General features: G+C 39.7%; 1 protein-coding gene across 2 annotated transcripts in view; it reads left to right on the top strand.

The window, feature by feature from the left end:
• Positions 1-25,526, top strand: part of IFT74 (intraflagellar transport 74) — a 145,418-nt gene that overhangs the window by 8,385 nt on the left and 111,507 nt on the right. For both annotated transcript variants that reach the window (XM_063455182.1, XM_063455181.1), the window contains exons 2-7: positions 4,961-5,088; positions 7,331-7,463; positions 16,105-16,153; positions 17,694-17,792; positions 18,069-18,129; positions 25,104-25,163. In XM_063455182.1, coding sequence (XP_063311252.1) covers positions 4,966-5,088; positions 7,331-7,463; positions 16,105-16,153; positions 17,694-17,792; positions 18,069-18,129; positions 25,104-25,163 — 525 coding nt within the window. In that variant the 5' untranslated portion in view covers positions 4,961-4,965. The remainder of the gene's footprint in view (positions 1-4,960; positions 5,089-7,330; positions 7,464-16,104; positions 16,154-17,693; positions 17,793-18,068; positions 18,130-25,103; positions 25,164-25,526) is intronic.

Genomic DNA, 25,526 nt, shown 5'->3' with positions numbered 1-25,526 from the left:
TTCTGGCACACATACAGACAGACATACTGACATACAGACACACTGACAGACTCACACACACACAGACAGACATACTGACACACTGACAGACTCTCTCATACACACAGACATACTGACAGACTCACACACACAGACATACTGACACACTGACAGACTCACACACACAGACATACTGACACACTGACAGACTCACACACACAGACATACTGACACACTGACAGACTCACACACACAGACATACTGACACACTGACAGACTCACACACACAGACATACTGACACACTGACAGACTCACACACACAGACATACTGACACACTGACAGACTCACACACACAGACATACTGACACACTGACAGACTCACACACACAGACATACTGACACACTGACAGACTCACACACACACACACACAGACATACTGACACACTGACAGACTCACACACACACACACACACACACACACACAGACATACTGACAGACTCACACACACAGACATACTGACACACTGACAGACTCACACACACAGACATACTGACACACTGACAGACTCACACACACAGACATACTGACACACTGACAGACTCACACACACAGACATACTGACACACTGACAGACTCACACACACAGACATACTGACACACTGACAGACACACACACACAGACATACTGACAGACTCACACACACACACACACACACAGACATACTGACACACTGACACACTCTCACACACACACAGACATACTGACAGACTCACACACACAGACATACTGGCACACTGACAGACTCACACACACAGACATATTGACACACTGACAGACACACACACAGACATACTGACACACTGACAGACTCACACACACACACTGACAGACATACATACATACATACATACTGAAGCACACAGACACTGACAGACTCACACACAGAGACATACAGATACACTGACAGACATACTGGCACACTAACACATACACACACTCAGACACTCATGCAAAATTTCATAACCACCCTCCAGTTTCTTACCTTTTCCTGGAGGGTGGCTTCCCTGGGGTCCAGTGGTCTGGCTGGGGTGGCTGGGAGTTAAGCTCTCCCGGCCTGGCCCCCTCCGGAACAGCTTCTTCCTCCCGCGCGGCTCCTGTTTCTGTGGAAGGAAGTGACGCGCGGCTGTCACTTCCTCCCAGTCGGCTGCCGGAAAGCAAGGGCCCGGTCGAGCTGTTAAAGCGCCACAGCGCCCGACCGGGCCCCTGCTGACACAGGCCCACCGGGTGGCCCTAAGTGCATGGGCCACCCGATGGGCCTCCATAGTTTGCGGGCAGAGGGCAAACGGAGCAGCTGTCTTGGGCCCCCCAGCAGGCACAGGGCCCGGGGCAGCTGCCCCGTTTGCCCCGCCTTAAAGACGGCCCTGCTTATGAGAGTGAACTCTGGCCCTCCTGAAGCTGTTAGAGTTCACTGTCACCAACAGGGAATGTAGGAAATGTCCCCCCTCGCAGGCAACGGTAAACAGGGAGGGGGGACACCATTATTAATTTTAATAAATATATATTTATTTATTTATTAATTTGTTCTCCTACCCCCACTGCCCCCCTCATGCACACACACTGCCCCTCCATACACACACTGACCCCCCCCCCCACACACACTGTACACCTCACACAACCTGCCCCATCACACACACTTCACCCCCCCACACACACACCTCTCCATTTGTGTTCTGCATTTCTAGTCAGCTGTATGTAGCCTATAATGTATAAGGCATAGAATGTGATATGACAACTTACATACAATAGGTAGGTGGAGTGTGTAAATTCAATATATTATAAACGTTTTGATGCACTGGACCAGGACCAATGTATTTGTTATTGAAATACATGTAACCATATCCTAGTGCAATACAGTAGGTTTAAAGTGTGAAATAAATGAGTAGATAAATGTACTCACAAGTAAAGAGCCAATAAGATTAGGCTCTATTTGCGTGTTGGGATATTGACAGGGATCCCATCCCCTTCTCTGTATGTTGGTGATTTTTCCTTCACATCCCCGTATAGATCCACTGGATGCCAGGTATTGTTAAAGTATCACTTTATTCTTACAAAGATTAATAACAGAGAAAACGATAAAATAAATTCTGATAAAAAGTTCTTACAGTAAAGTTGTGCAATACGCGTTTCACCTCCTTCTGAGGCTTCCTCAGTTGCTGTATGTTCTGTCTTCTGTCTCTCTGTCTTTATATACGTCCTTTCTTGTGTTTCCCGGTTTTGGGTAATTTTCGTGTCCTTGTAATGACATTAGGGCGTCGGCGTAGAGACGCTCTGTGTCCATGCTGGAACGCATCGCGACATTTCCTTTCGTTGTTCCACCCTTCATATCATCTCTATTAATGCGTATTAGATTCATAACACATTGGTAATGTCCATATTTTTTTAGCGTCCAGGGGAGAGATAAAACAGAACAGTTGTTTGTACATTTTCATATAAAAAATATATATATTAGGGTGGAATGTTGTTATGTATATTTCGCCCTTAAAGTGCTTAAGTATACAACTCATTAAAGGTTGTGCATATTTTTAAAATGCATACGTATAAAACTTAATTATGGTTGTGCAAAATTCTACCCGTAACGTGCATAAATGTAAACATTCCTTTTGCAAGTGATTCCTTTTTAAAATAAATGTCAAGAAAAGATAGCTGTAGATAAGAATAAAAAGGTCTCAAGAAGCATTTTCATAAATGGATAAAATCATATTTTTTTTTTAAACAGCAGAAATTAAATATACACCTTATAGGTGATGTATAGGGGGGAGAAGAAAAAAAGAGTATTGGTGGAAGGAAGAAAATACCTGTAGATATAATGGTATCTGTAAAAAGAAATATAGTTGTATAACAAATGCCTTTCAAAATTAGGAAAAATAGCAAAAATAATTTACTAATAAGAAGAAGATGTTCAAATAAATAAATCTAACCCTTTTCCCCATATACATAAATATGGTAACTCCTGGACAATTGTTTTGACCTTCTTTAGGCCTCTTTTGGGTTAGGGAAGTGTAACTGATACAACTGATACCAATCTCATGCATTAAAGGAACACCATAGTCACCTAAATTACTTTAGGTAAAGCAGTTTTAGTGTATAGATCATTCCCCTGCAATTTCACTGCTCAATTCACTGTCATTTAGGAGTTAAATCACTTTGTTTCTGTTTATGCAGCCCTAGCCACACCTCCCCTGGCTATGATTGACAGAGCCTGCATGAAAAAAAAAACTGGTTTCACTTTCAAACAGATGTAATTCACCTTAAATAATTGTATCTCAATCTCTAAATTGAACTTTAATCACATACAGGAGGCTCTTGCAGGGTCTAGCAAGCTATTAATATAGCAGAGGATAAGAAAATATTAATTAAACAGAACTTGCAATAAAGAAAGCCTTAATAGGGCTCTCTTTACAGGAAGTGTTTATGCAAGGCTGTGCAAGTCACATGCAGGGAGGTGTGACTAGGGTTCATAAACAAAGGGATTTAACTCCTAAATAGCAGAGGATTGAGCAGTGAGGCTGCAGGGGTATGTTCTATACACCAAAACTGCTTCATTAAGCTAAAGTTGTTCAGGTGACTATAGTGTCCCTTAAAAGCAAACACAGAGTCTGCCTTTGCACTTTTTCAATTTGTATAATATTCTTTATTAAAGCCACACTTTCATTTTATTCCCCAATTGTTCGTGCCCGTTGTATCGTAAGGATAATACATGTCTACATATTTATTTATTTTTCATCACACTGGATCCCAGTACATGAGCACCTCCATATTGTTCTCCTCTGTACATGATGTCTGCAGTTTACCCTTCAGTGGGATTCTTTTGATCGGTGGATTGTGGGAAAATGTTTGCTTACAGGGAAACTATAGTGCCAGGAAAACATACTTGTTTTCCTTGCACTATAGCTTCCCCTTCTGTCAAGGCCCCCTCCCACAGCACTGAAGAGATTAATATAACCCCTTCAGTCACTTACCTGGGTCCAGCGCCGATTTCCCTAGGTGCTGGCTCATTTCCGCCCACACTCCTCCCCCGCTGCTGGCGGTGGAGACCTAATGCACATGAGCGGCAATGGCCGCACGTGCACATTAGACCTTCCCATAGGAAAGCATTATTCAATTCCGGGGATTCCGGCAACACTCGACGTCCTCATACAGAGCCTGGGGACGTTGAACGTCATTTAAAACCCTTTTCGTGCTCTAAGAACACGGAAGCACCATCTAGCGGCTGTCTGAGAGACCGCAACTAGAGGTTGGATTAGCCCTGTAATCAAAATGCTGCTGAGTCGGCGCAAACATATCCTTTGGATCTACCTTCTCTTTAAATTTAAAAACTTTAAATCTTAAAAATTCCAAATACACCTTTCATTGTGCTTAGTAGTGCTGACAAATGAGAGAGTATACTGAGATTTAAAAAATACATTTCTTTAATATCTATTGCTAATAATAGTGCAACCATAACAAAGTAACATATTTATCAGCCCCCGATTTTGTCCTAGTCCCTCTGTACAGAAGTAATTCCTTGCTCATAGTGATATAAACATACTACCTATTGTATCATTTGCAAATATGAACACATGATTTTCGATGGCCATTGAAAGATCTTTATTAAACAGCTTAAAGGGATAATGTACTCTATGAAAAATATGTAATCCATACATTGGATGGATAAAACGTGTAAAAGATGCAATGTGACTTGTTTTAGGGTATTAAAACTGTAAACCATATATACATTTATTCATGGGCTCTATGAGCTAATATAGTATCTTTATTAGTGGATCACATTATGCATTATTGTATTAATAAAGAAAAAAAGTGGAATGCAACACTTGACATTTATTTTATGTATAGAAAAAGATTTCGAGAAGATGGCATTTGAAATGTTTAAAAGAGGTGACCAATTGGTTTTATTTTTCTCTCTAATTTGCAAATAGAAAGCATGACAAGCAATCAGCGGCCTCCATCTGCTCGCCCAAGCTCAAGGGCAGGTATTGTGCCAATGTTAAATAGGCCTCCAAGTGGTATGCGACCTCCCCAAACGGCAAGCAGACTGTCAACTGGGGTAAGTAATGCTAAATATATGTTCACGTTATTTAAGATGTTACTGCCATGGATAAAACGGCTTTACTTTAAATGACTACCTTTAAATTTCATCTATACATTTGTTAGCATTGTTTGTTTTTAATTATTTATTTTAATTAAGTCAATCATCGCCGTATGGATTGCATGTACAATTTGTATACATTCAGTGTGCTACTGCATTTTACAGTGACTAGTAGAATAGTGTATATCATTAAAGCAGATTACAGCGATTCATGACTGATTTTCTTTCAATTTGTTTTTTATTATCATATCAGTTAACAACAGTGTAAGAGATTCAACATACGGAATAGTAAAGTTGATGTAACTGTCTTTGGACAGAAACATTTACTGAGTGTATGTATGAGCGTAAAAATGGAAGGGTGGTTGGGGGAAATTGCCATGGGATAGTGTGGAGGGGAGGTGGCGGATATTTTCTTTTCTGTTTGTTAGAGATCCTTTAGTTCTGTAGGATCCAAAATGTTTACATAGCAGGGTTAACGTGCTTCCATTGGCTGACATACATACAGCCACTAGAGGTGCTTCCATCCCAATAAACTCAACTATTAAATCAGATGCTCTCATAGACACCATTTGATTTGCGCAATGTGGCATTTTGTCATGCATGCGCACTAGCCTCCCAATGTTTGCCTATGATTTTCCTAAGATCATCTACACTGAGGTATAGCACAATTATGAAGATCAGTGAGGACTGAAAAGTAAGTACCGTATATACTCGAGTATAAGACGAGTTTTTCAGCACATTTTTTGTGCTGAAAAACCCCAACTCGTCTTATACTCGAGTGAGTGTCTGTATTATGGCAACTTACATTGCCATAATACAGACAAGGACCGCCAGGCCCGGCGGTCCTGTTGGGGGCTGGCAAAGAGCTGTTACTTACCTTTCCTGCAGCTCCTGTCAGCTTCCTTCTCTCTCCTCCGGTCCGGTCAGCTCCCTCTGCAAGTCTAGCGAGAGCCTCGGGGTCAGAGCGCCGCACGAGACTTGCAGAGGGAGCTGACCGGACCGGAGGAGAGAGAAGGGAGCTGACAGGAGCTGCAGGAAAGGTAAGCAACAGCTCTCTGCCAGCCCCTCCACTGAACAGCCAATGCCACTGGACCACCAGGGAATGAGAGCCCCCCTCCCTGGCCAGCTAACAAGCAGGGAGGGGGGCCGGAAAAAAATAACATAACATTTTAAATAATATAAAAAATAAAAAAAAATGAAAATAATAATATAAAACAAAAAATATTAAAACCATAATAATAATATTAAAAAAATGCCAAGGCTCTGCATCACATACACATACACATACACATACTGCACTCACTCACACACACACACACACACACACACACACACTGCACTCACACACACTGCATTCATACACACACACACACACTGCATTCATTCATACACACACACTGCATTATATACACACACTGTAAATAAATATTCAATTAATATAATTTTTTGGGGATCTAATTTTATTTAGAAATTTACCAGTAGCTGCTGCATTTCCCACCCTAGTCTATACTCGAGTCAATACGTTTTCCCAGTTTTTTGGGGTAAAATTAGGGGTCTCAACTTATATTCGGGTTGACTTATACTCGATTATTTACGGTAATACTTACAATTCATCAAACATTGATTGGGGGTGACCTAATTTGCTGTAAGGATGCTATTGCATTAAGAATACATGTTTGTATTCCTAATGCGTTAGTATTCCTTTAAGAATTGATTTTATGCTAATATGGCTATTTAACAGAAGTGTGTTCTGACAGGATGTTATTTTTCCAGATGAATGTTGTTTAGGGGAACTTTTTATTAGATGTAGCACATTTGTTTGCATAGCATTATGTCAAGAATGCTTATCTAGTATTATATTTGGCACAACATGTCACTGATTATTTAAAAAAAATGTTTCGAGCTTGTCTATGACTTAAAGTGACATTCCAAGCACTGTAATAATTACAGCCCACTCTAGTGTTTATGGTACCAGGAGTGCTCTGGTGCTGTACAAAAGTAAAATGTCCAAGCATATTAGTCCATATTACAGGACACAAGTAATTTGGATATAATTTGGTGCTAAAAACAAACAAACAGTTTGACATCTTACTGTGGGACCATAACCACCATAGTAGGCTTTAGTGGTTTGGTGCTTTAGGTATTCCTTAATATGTAAATTAAAAAAAATGTATCATGTAAATCATTTTTTTCCCTTAAGATGCCTCCAACCACTGCTAGACCTGGTACACGTGGAGGTTCAATTGGTCCAGGAGTTCTGTCATCTCAAATAAAAGTAGCCGACCGTCCAGTTACCCAGCAAGGCTTGAGTGGCATGAAAACTGGAATAAAAGGTAGTCGATTGCGATGTCATGAATTGCCAAAATTAAAAATGCATGTAATATTAAATTAAATATTAAACAGTTCATTACACTCTTCCATTCTCCATTCTTTTCCCTTAATACAGCAGTCATGTTTTCATTTGTTTTTTTTCCTTTATGCCACTTGTGTTTTAATGCCTACTTGCCTTTATTTATATTTAATATTTTACCTTGCACTGGACACTATAGTCACCTGAACAACTACAGTTGTTCTTTTGAATATAGTCAGTTCTTGCAGGCTTTTGTCAGAGAAAATGTATTGTGAAGCTGAATAGTGTTTTAACACTACAGGGTCAGGAATACACATTTCTATTCCTGACCCTATAGTGTTCCTTTAAGTTCCACATGTTTCCAAAAATCACATTTGCCATAAATAGTCCCTACTTTTATTTACGTGTAATTAAAGAGCTATCAGGGCTATTGAGTAGGGTTATTCACAGTAAGAATTGCTTGGGGAATCAAACTGAATTCTAATTTAAAGGTCATAATAGCTAAACTGAAAATAGATTTCACATTTTTCAATTTGGCTAATTTGACAGAAATTTTGAAATGTACTTTGATTTTCTGGCAATGCTCACTTTAATGGAGAACCCTATAAAGCGAAAAAAATTTATCAAGTACCATTTTATTTTTTCCTTACTCTATTTTTCATTTTACCTCATTATATCTATTACATCTTTTTTTTTTTTTGTAAATACGCTTTTATTGAGTTGTGCAATCGTTCAATTCGTCAAGTATGCATCAATTAGGACACGCAGGCCCCGTCAGAATGAAACCATAACAATCATAGTTGGAAGCGAGTCATATAACGGTGACACGCAGGCCACAACATAACATGTATTATCTTGTAAATAGTGCATTTATGCGCAGTCCGTACAGTATCAGGAAGTAATGCGTGAACATGTGGTGAGACTCGCAGGTCTCAGTCTGCATCAGAACAATGATGACATAGGCGCAACATGCGTCTAACATTGGTTTATGCAACATTGCCACAGTCGTAAGCACGTTGAACTTCAGCCTTGGTGGACACGTGAGTCATGCGTACATTCACCTACCGGGTGTCAGATAGGGGGGCTAGTCCCGAGTCAATATCCACTATTGCGGGGAGTGCAGTGCGAGTAAATCTTACAGAGTTCTGTAGTCTAGTACCGGGTCTTGGCCTCCCCCATCCGTCTGCCCCAGCACTAGCGTCTCCCGCTCTGTGGTGGTTACTGAGGTCGGACACGGGGTGTCTACCGTCCGGGGCTGGTATCTCATCTGGTTCTCACGTACGGGGCGGTGTCAGTATGGAGGGGCTTTGTGGTGCGTTAAGTCATTGCTACTGTCCTGCTACCTAAATCTATTACATCTTTTATTCAATATCTCCAGTCATCTTATTGCAATTATGTGCACTAATACTGCCCCTGCAGTCCCAGACTCCAATGCTCTGTTCCTTGTTTTATACAGGGATTTGAAGGGACACTTGAGGTACTAGAACCACTACAGCTTATTGTAGTGGTTATGAGGCAAAGAGATTGTTCCTGCAGGCTCAGCAGTGTAAACACTGCCTTTTCTGCATGGAGATGCCAAACACTGTCCATAGAGATGCATTTAGGTAATAAATCTCAATGAGGGAAGGCTAAGTGCAACAACACAGCGATTGCTGCGCATGCACACTAGCCTCTTGAAGCTTCCTGTATGAGGAAGTATTGGATTGTCTGAGACCATCAGTTTTGAAAATCACTGCCAGAGGGCACAGGGCAGCCAAGGGGAGTCCAGTGTGCCTGGGAAATAAGGTGTTTAAAAAGCTTTATTTAATTTAATTAAGGGGAGCCCTGGATATAAATTGTTAGCATAACACTCTAGTGTTCGGAATACAAGTTTGTATTCCTAAGGATAGAATTTTCCTTTAAAGGAGAGCTTGTAGTTCTTCCTCCAAGCTCTGGAGAGCTGGCCCTTATGCACATGCTCAGCACTTATCAAGGAACTCTCATGCTGGTACTTGAGCTTCTTGTGCTTGTTCAATTTCTATTAAATGAACACTCTCTATGCATACACAAAGTGATTTAAAGTCACCTTAACAACTTTAGCTTAATGAAGCAGTTTTGGTGTATAGAACATGCCCTTGCAGCCTCACTGCTCAGTGCTCTGCCATTTAGAAGTTAAATCCCTTTGTTTATGAACCCTAGTCACACCTCCCTGCATGTGACTTGCACAGCCTTCCATAAACACTTCCTGTAAAGAGAGCCCTATTTAGGCTTTCTTTATTGCAAGTTCTGTTTAATTAAGATTTTCTTATCCCCTGCTATGTTAATAGCTTGCTAGACCCTGCAAGAGCCTCCTGTATGTGATTAAAGTTCAATTTAGAGATTGAGATACAATTATTTAAGGTAAATTACATCTGAAAGTGAAACCAGTTTTTTTTTTTCATGCAGGCTCTGTCAATCATAGCCAGGGGAGGTGTGGCTAGCGCTGCATAAACAGAAACAAAGTGATTTCACTCCCTAATGACAGTGAATTGAGCAGTGAAATTGCAGGGGAATGATCTATACACTAAAACTGCTTTATTTAGCTAAAGTACCGTATATACTCGAGTATAAGCCGAGTTTTTAAGCACGTTTTTTGTGCTGAAAAAAACCAACTCGGCTTATACTCGAGTCAATAGTCTGTATTATGGCAATTTGCATTGCCATAATACAGACTGGGGGCTGTGGGGGCTGGCAGAGCTGTAACTTACCTCTCCTGCAGCTCCTGTCAGCTCCCTCCTCCTCCGCGGCGGTCCGTTCAGCACCTCGGTCAGCTCCCAGTGTAAGTCTCGCGAGAGCCGCGGGGTCATAGTGCGGCTCTCACGAGACTTACAGTGTGAGCTGACAGAAGAGCTGACCGGACGGCGCGGAGGAGAAGGGAGCTGACAGGAGCTGCAGGACAGGTAAGTTACAGCTCTGCCAGCCCCCCTCTCCCTCCCACTGAACTGCCAATACCACTGGACCACCAGGGAAGGAGAGCCCCCCTCCCTGCCATATATCAAGCAGGGAGGGGGGACGAAAAAAATATATATTATAATAATTAAAAAAAATAACTCTTAACAAAAAAAATAAAAATAATAATTAATAAAATAAATAAATAATATAAAAAAAAAAGATTAAAATAATAAAATAACAATAATCAAAAGTCCAACCCCCAACACATACACAAACACACACTGCATCACACACACTCACACTGCATTCATACACACACTGCATCACACACACTCACACTGCATTCATACACACACTGCACTCATACACACACACTGCACTCATACACACACTGCACTCATACACACACTGCACTCATACACACACACTGCACTCATACACACACACTGCACTCATACACACACACTGCACTCATACACACACACTGCACTCATACACACACACACTGCATTCATACACACACACTGCATTCATACACACACACTGCACTCATACACCCACACTGCACTCATACACCCACACTGCACTCATACACCCACACTGCACTCATACACACACTGCTCTCATACACACACTGCACTCACACACACACTGCACTCACACACACACTGCATTCATACACACACTGCACTCATACACACACACGCACTGCACTCATACACACACACGCACTGCACTCATACACACACGCACTGCACTCATACGCACACACTGCATTCATTATATACACACACTGTAAATAAATATTCTATTAATATACGGTAATTTTTTTATGATCTAATTTTATTTAGAAATTTACCAGTAGCTGCTGCATTTCCCACCCAAGTCTTATACTCGAGTCAATAAGTTTTCCCAGTTTTTGGGGGTAAAATTAGGGGCCTCGGCTTATATTCGGGTCGGCTTATATTCGAGTATATACGGTAACTTAGGTGACTATAGTGTTCCTTTATCTCCTAAACGGCAGAGAATTGAGCAGTGAGACTGCATGGGCGTGATCTATACACACAAACTGCTTTATTAAGCTAAAGTTGTTTTTGTGACTATTGTGTCCCTTTAACTTAAAATGTCCCAACTTTGTCTTACAAATGTCTTTTGATTATGCTGGAACTTCAAAGAAATTTAAATACAGTCAAAACAGCTTTCCATAAAAATTAGACCTTTATGAAAAGCTCAAAAGTGACAGAGCGACTTTAAATAAAATCCAGCCTTTATTTGAACATGTTTAAAAATACAAGCAGGCAATGGAAAAAAATAGAACCTTGAGACCCAACAATGAGGCCTATGAATTAGTTTTCACTGCTTCAGATGCTTGTATTTTTGAAAATCCTGTTCATTATCTGTGAACACTCTTTTGGATTGATAAGTGCCAAAATAAGTGCCACTTAGCCCCCGAATAAGATTAGTGTCTTGTGTGAATGTTCGCCTAACACACCAAGGGGGCAAGCCATAATTCCTTTCTGAAATCAGTATTTTTTTTTTTTACTTTGTGTTAATCTTCACTACTGTTATATTAATAAATATTTGGTCAAGGCTCAAAACTGCTTGTGTAACCATATTTTATGCACTCAAAGCTTATAGGAACGCATGCAAAAGGCAAAGATAAAATATTTGAGAGAAAAAACTAATCTCTTGCATGTGATTAAATTCAGAATGTGGAGATCTTCTTTTTCTTTCCTGTCTCCTCTGTCATGTGCAAGCATGCATATATATAAAGTTGTTTATGCATTATATCTGTTTACCCTTTTGAAATTCTTTATTTTTGTTGTGCAGGTGAGTACAGAACATAGTCATGCGCCACAACAGCGTGGAGTAATATGGAAAACATAGATATGTAGAGCAGTGGCTGAGAACTTGCACATTTTTTAAAAATTATATTCGTTACATAGGTATGTCTAATGATCTAGGCAGGTCTCACATTGAAAAAAATAAAAAAAAGTAGAAGATAATAAACAGGTTTGCGCTGCCCCATCATCTGGTGCAAGATGAACATATATACATCATTGTAACACTTGTGGGGCAAAGATAAACAACAATGCACATTTGTGTTCGACATAAAGATTATGTGGCGAATTAGTTAGAAAACAATGAAACATTGAAAACGCTTATTACAGGCTAGCTTAGTATGACTGCAGTGATGGGTCATTGTGGGGTCTCTTTGTTAAAAACAGTGTACACATGGCGGTTCTAGCATTTATAACATGGATTAAACATTGATTAACAGTTACTGCAGTGTAGTGTGTGTGTGGGTGAGGTAAGTTTGTGTTTCTGTGTACGGTTGTGTACTACCACTGCATATTAGAGGCTTGGGTATATTAGACTGGGCGAAAAACAGTGCTGGCTGAGCAGTCACAGGGTACAGCAGGCCCATGAAGTGTTAAATGCCTCTGTTAGGCAGACAGGTGATTAGTTAGTAAAACTAAATGACTAGTATAACGAGCCCCCCATGTTTGTCTCTCTCAATACAGCTACAATTTGTGTAGGATCGGTATGGTAAGCAGTATGAGAGGTCTGAGAAAAGGTAAAATCCAATAAGACATCAATGGAGAGTGACATGCCTGTGAGCTAACAATAAGTTAAACTAAGATAACATAAAATAACGAAATACAGAAGCCCTACTAGGGATAATCACACAATTGGTATAAAGCAGAAGCGACGTGCATAGCGTGGGTCTATGAGTATACGGCATAGTGACCTGGTTGATCTAACTGTGCCAACAATAGGAGGTGCAGGTAATAGTCGCTTAAGAGCTGGTGCATTGCAAAATATAAGTTCTGAAACTGTTAGAGATTAGTCGCTTATTTTTTAACAACATTTTATTTCAGTTAGGTTACGTAATAGGTAAGCTTTCAACGACCTGTGTGATTACTGCGCCTCAGCTGCGGGAACATACGTATGCTCAACATAAAACATGCCTGTTAATCCCAGAGCATTCAATATCTTGTAGTCTGCTCAAAAGTATCTAATTGCGGTATCACCGGGAAGTTAAGTAGGGTATGAGGCTGGACATGTGTAAGCTATGTTCAACGGTGAGGTAGCAAGCAGATGAGACATGTAGTGTACTCCCTCTTAGTGAGAATGCATAGAGGTGTGTATGTACAATGCAACAGAGAGAGGGGAGGAGTGATCTTCTGAAGTTAGTTAGCCGTTGAGTGTGATGTAGCTTACTGGTGTGTGGAGTGACTGCGTAAAATATCTTATGCTAGTGTAGGTGTGGGGTGTAGTATGAGTGTCGCTGTGATAGGCATGCCAGGGTGCCCACCAGCCCTGCGGAGCTGGTCGACACAGTGCCACAAACCTACCCAGCAAAGTGAGCAAGTCTTAGTTGAGTTAGTTGTGGTGTACAGTTAAGTCATGCCAGTACAGGTAAATTAGTACTTGATAAGGAGCTGATTTGCCGCTTACATGTAAATGAAAAAGAGTAAGAGAATAAAATAAATAGAACAGTTGTGTGAAGTCTGGCCAAATAAAAGTAACAGGTGGGCTATATGTATAGTAAACAGCAATCTGGCATGGAATCTTATATTTATGGGTGATCACATTTTTCGAAGTGCGGTATGCTTAATAAAATAAGAAGAAGGCAAGTGCGTATGGAGCAGCGTGAAGACATACGGTGCTTAATCTGTGTGATTGGGTCCAACTGGGTCAGTGAGTAAGCAAGCGTAACGTGGGTATGGTGTTGCTCTGTCCAAGTGTCCCGGTACAATCGATGCCAACCATGGGTAGAGTTCCAGAGTGCGAAATGTGCCGAAGCAGGCCCCCTGGAAAACCTGAGGACAAGAATGAACAGGTATATTTCAACTACCATATGCGTGCTTGTCGTCGGAGCCGATAGTCCCTGTGGTAGCCCATCACTATTCAAGTGGTGATGGTAGCGTATGGGTCCGGTGTGAGGCCCTGCGGGACGAACGGGACAGTCCTGGTTGGGTCCCAACTGTGTTGTGGGGAAGCTTGGCTCTGCTGGCCTTTTGGTGTGATGGAGTCCATAGTTAGGCCTAAGGATTGTAGGAGTGGTGCCGCGTCACATAAGTCCCGTATCTGATGCGAGTCAGGTCCCTGTTGGACCGTGAGGGTGTGAGATGGTCGCAAGCTAGGGTGCCGTTGGAGAGGTCTGCGTAGAAATGCAGAGTCCTGCCGTCAAACTGTGGGGGCGCCTTGCCCCGCAGGTCGTCTAGTATCGCCATTTTGTCGGAACCTTTCCGGAGAACTATGATGGTGTCCCTGGTGGACCCAGTGGGCGCCTTTGGTGACTTTGGGATTCTGAAGATGTGTTCTGGGTGAATGTGCTCTGCTTGTGCCGGTGGCAGTATCATCGTGAGCAGGCGTTTGACGGTCTGTGGTAGGCCTGCATCTGTGGTGCCCTCTGGGAGCCCCCTGAGTTTAAGATTGTTACACCGCCTGGCATCTTCGCTAATGGCCATGCGGTAGTCGTGAGAGCGTTGTTGCAGTCGCAGCTCCTGCACCGTGCGTTTGAGCTCCCTTATGTCTTCTGAGTTAGTTTCGGTTCGTTCTCTAGTGTAGTTAGGCGGCTGGTCACCCCCTTTAGATACCCCCTCAGTGCAGCGATCTCCTTATGGATGTCATTGTGATGATCCGTTAGCATTTGCTTAAGGATCGCTACTGTCACTGGTGTGGAGTCCTGTGTGGCGTTGGTCGGTGGTGAGGGCCGCCCTACTGTGTGGGTCGGTAGGTATTCCTCACCTGAGAGGTCATCGGAGAAGTCCGAGCAGCCTCCATGGAGTGCCGCCATGTTGGCTTCGTTCGCGTCTCGGGCCTGCCGCCACATGTCTCCTATGGTGAGTCCCGGGTTGTTTTTCCCTGTTTTTTTTTTTGCCGGTTTTGCGACCCATCTTGTTGGGGTGTAGGTCGAGGGTTTTTGCCGTGGCCTGGTTGCAGGTTAGTTGGGATTTCGTCCGGTTTTGCTTGTTTGGGTCTCGGAGCTCCAGAATAGTGCGACCGCTTGTCTCGGTTGTTAAGCTCCGCCCCTCTGTTTACCCTTTTGAAACCCACATGCACTATTTGTTATATGTATTATTCAATGAGTTATTTATTTATATAGTGGAAAACACTTATGTAGTTTTATATATGGTAACTAAATGCTATAATAAGATTTGACCGACACAAACGCTACTTTAGATCATGAAACTTTTTCAGAACTGAGCACAGTTTGATTCTTATTTGTAAGATGGCCTACTTTGTACTTTAACAGGTGGGCAAGTGTAGAATTCCTGTAAATTACTAATATTATAACTTTTTTAATATTAAAATATAAATTAATATTAATATTTGTTGTAAAAGACACTTATGAAATAAATAGCAACCCTCTGCATTTGGGGGGGGAGGGGGAGTCTATGCATGTCTATGAGAGTGTGGTAGGCTCTTTAAATAAAACAAAAAACAAAAAAAACTAAATACTTTAAAGCATTTAACATTTTCCATATTAAAACAAAATAATAATTCTGAGTTGGTGAGCACTTGAAATCATCCCATCTGCATAGAGGAATTGAGAGGTTTCCCCTGTGCAGAGTCCTACCTATGTGTGGTCCGAAGTCAGACACACTTACTAATTCACTCCCAGATGCTCGCAATTACTGACACACATCAAAACTATAATAAATAAAGAATGCATAATTATTCTCTTTAATTTTATTTTTCAGGACCCCAAAGACAGATTTTGGACAAATCATACTTCTTAGGACTTCTTCGGTATGTGAGAAATATGATTTGCATGAAAGCATTTAAGATATGTTAATTTTACTGGGGGTGGGGGGTAGGGGAAAAGAAATTGGCTAATCTTAAAAAAGTCCCAATTTAAAAAAATATATTTCCTTTCAAGACTTAATGAAAGGATTATTATACTAAAACATATTTTAAGTTGACAGTTGTCTGTTAAGGAACACTCCAGGCACCATAATCACAGCATTGTGCTGTAGTGGTTATGGTGATAGAAGTTCCTGGTACACACACACACTGTAAGCAGTAAATGCATTTTAGAATGGTTTGACTCCATTAAAGCAGACTTATGTAAATATTTTGTTATGGGGAAACAGACAACTTTATATTATCTGAAATGCAAAAAGTGCTTGAAAGGAAACAACATTATTGTAATGGTTTTATGCATTGCACAGTCAAATAACTCCAAAGTGTATTATTTCAGAAGCAGGAAAAATGTTGCATTCATGGATAGCTATCCAAGAACTTTTTTGAAAGCTTAAAATGACACTATAGTCACCAGAACAACTACAGCTTAATGTTGTTGTTGTTTTGGTGAGTATAATCATTATATGCAGGCATTTCCATGCAAACACTGTATTTTCAGAGAAAAGGCCGTATTTACATCCCCCCTAGGAACACCTCCAAATGGCCACTCCTCATATGGCCACTGAATGTGCTTCCTAGGGCAGTTCTGCACAGTAGGTAGCACTGCCGTTCAGTGTCCCCATGCATGGGGACACTGAATTTTCCTCATAGACATGCGTTGATTCAATGCATCTCTATGTGGAGGTGCTGATTGGCCAAAACAGCGTTTGGCCCAGCCCCCATCCAGCCTCCTTGCCGATTTTAGCCAATCGCATTGAATTGGCTAAAAATCGGCAAATATGACAATGTCACCAAGGAGGCCATTGCCAGCTCCTGTAAGTTGTATACAAGAGTGGTGGACATTTTTGGTTCAGCATGAACAGGTCTAGTACCCCCAAGTCACTTGCTCCATAAGTCAAGAGATAAGCATGCAGTTGTTTATTGGGACCATAGCCGTTAGCAAGCCATTTAGCAAAATCTAGGTCACACAGTGTCGGTAGGCTAGATTTCTTTTATGTCTCTATGGAGAACTTAATATTTGAAGTCCTGCACAACTAGCCAGGCCTTAAAAGTTACTTGCCAGTGTAAGCCTGGAGGGACCACACTCACCAGTGCTGAATTTCTACTGTACATGGCTAAATTTTCAATAATCTATTGGCGAGTGAAAATTCTGTATGTCTTCTGTACTAATGTAATGGTAAGAACATCAACTTGTTTCTTTCTTTCTTTTTTATTTTATTTATTTATATATATATTTTTAAACCTCTTACCTAAACAAGTAAACTGGAATTCCATAAGCAAGCAAAAACATTTACCTAGTTAGTAAGAATCTGTGTGATCTGTGCAATGTGCATCTCTCTATATTACTGAGTGATAATGATTTTTATCTCAGTTATCTATACTGTTGCAAATATTTATATATGGCCTGCACATTCATTAATTGCAGGAGCAAGGTTACTGAACTTACAACAGAAATGAGCAAACTAAAAAAAGAGATTGACAACTACAACCAGGAGAATTCTGTGTATCTATCTTATGAGAAAAGGTAAGTTACCTGTATTTATGTATGCATATGTGTAGATTGTAAGCTCTTTTGAACATGATCTATAACATTTTGTGATTGTCTCATTTATTGTTTCATTTCCACCTATATAATATTGTAAAGCACTGCAGAATCAGTTGACCCCGAATAAATGCCAATAATAATAATAATAATATATCTTACTACTGCATATCCTATTTCTTTCACAGAGAAATAAAGCAACGTTTTGATATTGCAATCAATTTTTCATCTGTTTTTTTTGTGTGTTTTTGTTTCCAGGGCTGAGGTTCTTGCTCTTGAAATCAAGGAACATCAGGGTCAGCTTGCAGATTATAACATGGTATAGTTGACTATAGTTACTTTAAAGTGTCAGTCCATCTCAAGCGATCCAATAATTGTCAAGTTGGTTGCTGGACAATTTTTTTTGTGTATGTATTGGTATTGCAGAACCATAATTTTATTTATTTTCCTTGGTTTTACTACGGCAGCCATGTTTCTATCATGTGGCAAAACAAATTTTGGTTATACAGATGTTTATGGGTGTTACACGTCTTTAAACAACACGGCAAAACTCTTCCGTGATGGCAGCGTGCTGGCTTTGTTGTCAGCATGCCGGCACCTAAACGGAGGGACCCCATTCCTATACTCCCTAGCTAGCGCTTGCAGAGTCTTCCTAGCCAGCTCTACCAGGGAGTTACTATAGCAACCACAGCACATGTGCTGTCATTTTTATGGCCTGTGAGCAGTCCATTCTTTTTGCTCTGTCAATCAATTTTTCGGCATTAAGTCTATGCTGGCACAAAACTACTAGCACAATTTATTGATTGTGCTAGTTATAGTGGTGGAACTTTTACCACTGAATTTGTTATAGTACCTGCAGGCTCTCCACTAACTACTAAACCATTTTTAGGCAGTTTTACACTGAATAAGGGACCCTGGCTTCTTCTGTGCCCTTTACCACTAGATTTATGGCTAAGACAGAGATTACACATTTCCTTTTTGTCAGGTCTCTAAAATTTACATTTTAGTAAAATTTCAATAGAGTCAATGTGAGCTTTTTTTTTTTATATTTCAGACATTTACCTGCCTGGTATTATTTTTGGTGATACATCTGTGGTTCAGGCTTGGTACTCTTGTCATCATAAATATCTCCTATTAAGTGTTTCTGTGTTTCATGTTAAATCCCCCTTCCCCCATCCTGATAATTAACCCCTTAAGGACACAGCTTCAGAAGCTTGTCTTACGCTTAAGGTCACAAGCCACTTTTGCATTTTTTGCTGTTTGTGTTCAAACACAATTTGCATCTCTGTAATTTATTGCACCAACACACATTATACATAGTTTTTAGGGTGCAAACAGGGCTTTAATTTGATGTCACATATACATAGATACATTCTCATTAATTATAAAAGAATGCCAAGAAATTGAAAGAAAAAACAAAAAAAATATTGTTTTTCACAGTTTTGGCAATAATAATGTGTGCATAATATACCCAGCTTAGAAAATATAATTCAAAATAAATTCATTTATGTGTCTTGATTTATAGAGTACATGAGATGTATAGGATTTCAGCTTATTTTGAAAGTTACAGGTCACAAAATACAAGGACTAAAATAAAATTTCAGTTGGTATGTTTATCTTGTAGTTTTAGTAGCCATCACAGAAACAAATTGCCACACAAAAGTATATATTTATATAAAGTAGACATAACAGGCTATTAACTTAACTTAATAGCCTGTTATGTCTACTTTATATAAATATATACTTTTGTGTGGCAATTTTTTTCTGTGATGGCTACTAAAACTACAAGACAAACATACCAACTGAAATTTTATTTTATTCCTTGTAGTTTGACACTTTTTACGTAGCCATTTCATTGCCAATCTCTGCTACATATTGGAGTAAAATTGTGTTTTTTCTTTATTTTGGCATATACACATATAACAAGGTTTTTGTAATGTGTATTTCGTAAAGCTTGTGTGTGCTATTCCTGCACAGAACCCCATATTGTGTTCGGCTACATCTGCTGAGTATAATGATACCCCTATTGTATGCCTTTGGCACGTTTCTGTAAAGCTACAATTCCATATAAGACAAGGCTATTTCAGTTTCTATAGTTAGAATTTTCGTAGATGGATTTGACGGGCCTATGTCTCATTTTTGGGTATTATAGCAGTGTGACTGTTCAAATAACCCCACAAAGGGCTTTCATTTGATACAGCAGACACCCCAGGGTATCTTATATGGTGTATATTGTGCCTTAACTTGTCACCATTTTTTCACCAATTTCTGTCAATGTCTGTGGTGAGGGGGGGAAAATAGCATTTTTACATATATGTTGCATTCTTACACTTAATATGTACCATACTGTCATAAAAATCCCCAAAGTAAGCTCAGTTACATCTTCTGAGTAAAACAATATGCCCTATGTATGACCTAGACACTATTTTGTGAAGTTACAGTGCTGTAAAAGAGACGTGACAAGTTCAGGTTTTGATGCGTCCATGTCCAACTTTGAAGCACTTGAGCAGGCTACATATTACAACTACACCATAAAGGCATACCATTTCTTAAAGAAGACATCCCAGGGTATGTCAAAAGGCATATTTTGAACCTTAGTGAGGGATAATTTTTCCGCTAGCTTGTGCTAAGTGTAGTGGTAATAAGCATTTTTTCTGCCTTTTTGACACAGAAAGTGAGTTTGCACAGTATATTTTGCAAAGCTTATGCGTGCTTCGACTGTATAATACTTCATATGTTTCTCAGCTATGTCGTCTTGAGTACAGCAATACCCCCATATGTACCTTTTCCAGGTATATGTGGACATGGAAGGGGCACATTTGAGACACAGTCATTCCAGTTTTTTCCAAACTTTTAATTTTTACGCTGTGTCCATGTCCCATTTAAGAGTATTTTAGCATGCCCCTTTTTCGTGTAATTGCCTGTCCGTATGCCCCTGTTTGTGTGTTTCAGAATATACAGATTAAAACTACCGAACAGACGGCCACCCAGGAGAGAAGTGTGCTGCTGGTTAACCTCTTGGCCCCAATTAGAACGTTGTGGTTAACCGCAGACACCTCTCCATTCTAACCGTATGCAGGGTGGTTGTCGTTCGTATGCCGACCACGAGGCGGCGGCCATTTTAAACACTCGAAAGACCAGCGGTGTTTGGCGAAGATTCTATGGAACTATAAACGGCCACTTTATCTACCGAACACCGCTGAAACTACCGATCGACTTTCGTTTTCGTCGAGGCATATGAACACCGGTCCGTTCGGGAGTTTGGATCATACGCATGGACTTAACCCAGATAGCCATCCCATGGAGTCAATCGTCTACCGAAAGACATATGAAAGGCTTTGACTCCATGGCGATTGAACTGTGCGCATTGGATCTGAGTGCTATTCGGTATAAATATGCACTCAGATCCAGGCTATCTGGGGATACGTTACACGAAGCCCATGTATTCGGTATTTGTGTAGTTATATATTTTTATGTGTTTTTACAGTCGTGTATAAAATGGCGATTTGACTCTATCCCTGGAGATAATTGGATTCCTTCCCAATTATATCCAGGATAGAGAGGAGGGATTTACTCATCTAAAGGGGAGTGTTTACACCTGGGCCCCTGCGATTGGCTACTGTACAACATATGTCCCAGTCTCCCATCTGGTCCCCTAAGGGAGTGTCCACCAGGTGGGAGACCTGCATAAAGACCGGGCAGGTAGCCCTCATTAAACAGATTCCTGTCTTACCCTCAAGACGGAGTTTGGTCTCGTGTTTGGGGGGGAATTGCTACTTGGAAGGATTTATTTAGTCTGTTTTAGCCGTGGAAGGAGTTCGGCTGATTTTATGTTTGTGGATTTACCGCATTCCCTTACACTCTGTTCGGGAGTTTGGCGGTTGGCCGTGCAGAGCCTGTGTCTCTGGAAAGGGGGATTATCGGCTAAATGGCGGTTTCATCTAGTTGAGCTGTGAGTGTCTTAACAAACGCTATTTAAGGACCGGAGATGTATCAGGAATTAGAGCGCTGCAACACCCCCCTCACTGCTGGGCCGCTGGAGATCACAGAGTGATCGCTACCCCGGCATCGCTGCAATACCCCCTCACTGCTGGGCCGCCGGAAAACACAGAGTGATCACTACCCCTGGAGTGATCACTTCTCCTTTAGGCAGGCTTCCGATGCAAAACAAAAACATACAGGGATATAATTTCTAATTAGTGGGGTAATAGCTGCTTGATCCAAGGAGACATCTGACTGCTATTTTGGGGTCAAAATTGGAAGTGCTTTAGACTAGGTCTTTTTTTTTGCCTTCTTTTGGATCAACAGCAAAAACATATGTGAGGAAAACTTGATGAACGCAAGTCTCTTTTCAGCTATGTAACTTAATTTAAGATTTCCTTTCAGTTCTAGAGACTCTCTCTCTCTGCAAGAGTTGCCATAGACATGATAAAAACAAAAAAAACAATCTTTGTTAGTGATTACATAAAAATAAGACAAAAATAAGACAAACGTGATGCATGACAAAAACACCATGACATACAGTATCTCGATTAATGAAAACCATTACTCAGATAATGGTCCCACTTTAGCGTGCTAGGGAGAGCCTACCTTAAGGCACTAATAGGAAGGGGGAAAAAAATAAACAAAAACAAGCAGCTTCAACCAAATATTGTATCACGGAAAGAAACGGTAGGAACAAGAGTAAACCCTATATATCTAAACCCCATACTCCTTTTAACTTATTGTCAACTCTATCCTTTTGTGGTAATTTATATTTATTCCACTTCCTCATTGTGAAAATCTTGTACTATTCTTAAACTTACCTTTCTATTTAATAGTGACATTTCCTTTCTCTTTCCTTTCCCTTTTCTTCTTTCCTTCTCTTTCTTTCTTTCCTTTCCTTCCCTTCCCTTCTCTCCCTTTCCTTCTTCCTCCCTGTGTTGGTGTGTGTTACCTATGTATCTGTCTCTTCCTATTATTTTGAATAGTGTTATATATATTTTCACTCTAATTAATGTGAGCCTCTATGTAGAAGTGATTTTCTACATTTTGTGAATTGGTTTTCTTACTAAGTGCAAGCTTAATCAGTTTCCTAATATATTCTGCATTCTATTATTATCATCATTGTTTGTTTCCCCTACGTACCTAATTTTACCTATTCCTCAGGTTGACCCATTCTCTCCTAGTACTATTTGTCGCAGTATATAATAACAAAAAAAAAAATAACTAGGAAAGAAGATATTCGTTTGTTTTATATATATAGTCCGTGGATCTTCTTGTTTCGAATGTAATTCTTTACATCTTCCCTCCTTTAGAGGTTGGATGTCGTTAGTGCCTATTTATATTAGGTAAATTTGGGACTGTGCTGTTTTTTATCTAGTGATTGGAGCTTCTCCTGATTTTATTTTCAGTTAGCCAGGTTTTTAAATCCTCTGCATGATTGATGGGAGTGCAATGTGAGTATTTCATAAACATTTTTCTTTATGAACGAGACACTTTCATTTCTCAATAGATAACATCTTAAAATTATGTGATTCCTTAAAGGTCCTGAGCAGTGGATTTCCATATTGTAGATACCGTTTTTGACTAGTGATTTCTTTGTGTTTTACCTGAGACTGTGCAGTTACTACTTCAGTTATCTTGTTGTTAAGACTGTATATGTTCTGCAAGTTTTTAACTGTCCCCTTTGGTCTAGCTACAAAGTCAGGTGCCATGAGATAATGACAGAGGTTATTATTATTATTTTTTTTTTTTATCAGTTAATGTCCACACTTTATTCTCTTGATTCAGCCTATGCATCTCAACAGATTATTCTGTCATCACCTCGTAGTTATTCTTTGCTGCTATAATCAATTTGGGAAAAGTATTTTTTCTGAAAATGCACATCTAATATCATCCTGCATCAGCATTATCTGTTATTTTCTCTGCCTTCATTACAGATCTTGTCCAGCTTGTTTAATTTTCTCATTTGCCAGTATATTGGTTTCACAATTATTATTTAATTATGAATTTAATATATTTATATTAGGTATTATGCTGGATGTAGAAAACCATATGTATGCAATCTCAGTCTTCAGCTCTCTCAACCAGACGTTAAACATATGACCAAATGATTCACATATCCCAACCAGAACGTAAACATTTGTGGTGGGTTATTTAGACTTTAAAATAGAATGTAAAGGCAGGATGGATACAAATTGATGATTTAAAATAACTTAAAAAAATGAAAAAAAAATATATATTAATTGTATTATTTATTTTAATTTATTTAATAATATAATTTTGTAGGAAACATATATCTAAAGATTGTTTTCTATGTAAGATACATTTATGGTCCAATGGGTATTTAGCAGGAAAGAGAGATTATTTATATAGCATGAGTTTGTGTATTCATGCAATATTTACATTTTTGGTTAATGAATGCCATTAATTCAAGTTAATTGAACTTGTGTCTGCAGTGTTAACATGTATTTTTTCACAGCAAAAAAATTACAAAATAAGTTCTGAGAAAGTCCTAAATCCCAACTTTATTCCGCAAATCTGTGTACAAAATGAACAGCTTTATTTTTAGTTGTTCTCCAAATAGGAGTGATTAACCTATTAAACTGATTACAGTTCACCTTGCAATAATTGTATCTTTTGTCTTTGTATTTCTAATATTACATAACAAAATCAGTTCTAATCTCTCTGTTAAACCAACCTGAAAAGTTATCATGCTAAATATGACATTTTCATTTTTTGCATGTATTAAAGTTTTATCTCAAGGGATACTATAGTCACCTCTCAAGGGATACTATAGTCATGCCTCTCGCGGCTCAATGTTTTGTTGTTGCCATTTAGGAGTTAAATCACTTTTGTTTCTGTTATGCAGCCCTGGCCACACCTCCCCTGAAAGTGACTGACACAGCCTGCATTAAAACATAATGGTTTAATTTTCAATCAGATGTAACGTACTTTAAAAGTTTCTATCTTCTGCTTTGTAAATTGAACTTTAATCGTACAGAGGAGGCTTCTGCAGGGTCTAACAAGCTACTAACAGAACCAGAGATAAGAAACTCTACATTAAACAGATTTGCATTAAAGGAAGTGTAAACATTAGATCTCTCATTACATGAAGTGTTTAGGAAGGCTGTTTATGTCACATGCAGGGAGGTGTGCCTATGGTTCCATGAACAAAGTTTTACTAGTACATACTATTACATTATTTTATGAGCTGATGCATCCAATTGCAGTTTTTTGGGGAACATGATATGGCATTTTTTTTTTTTTGCAATATGCTGAATGAATATCTAATTTTAAATTTTCCTCTAGCTGGTTGATAAACTGAATACAAATATTGATATGGAGGAAGTATTGCTTGACTACAATATGGTAAGTAATAATAAGTAATGAATATATAAAAGTTAATGAATGTCATTGATTTGTGTCTTGAAAAGTCCACCCAATAAAAGTAATCTTTTCATGACAAATGCGTCTAGTTAATTTTACTCTAAACACCAGAACCATTACAGAGAGCTGTAGTGATTATGGTACCGGAAATGTCCAGACGCTCACCTTAGCACCATGCTAACTCTGAGCAGAAAGCAATAGAGCAGGTGAACCCTGAGTAGGTAGAGAGGGGAAAAAATGCTCAGTAAACATTAAAGTATTAGCAAACAATTTGAATACTTACATTGGGAGTGTAACGGACCACCTGACACCCCGACTGGATGACTCTGCCAATTGATGCTCCTA

The sequence above is a fragment of the Pelobates fuscus genome, chromosome 5 (genome assembly GCF_036172605.1).
Source record: "Pelobates fuscus isolate aPelFus1 chromosome 5, aPelFus1.pri, whole genome shotgun sequence".
NCBI classification, from domain to species: domain Eukaryota; kingdom Metazoa; phylum Chordata; class Amphibia; order Anura; family Pelobatidae; genus Pelobates; species Pelobates fuscus.
Note: the sequence above shows the minus strand (reverse complement) of the source record. Positions and strands in the feature narration are given on the sequence as shown.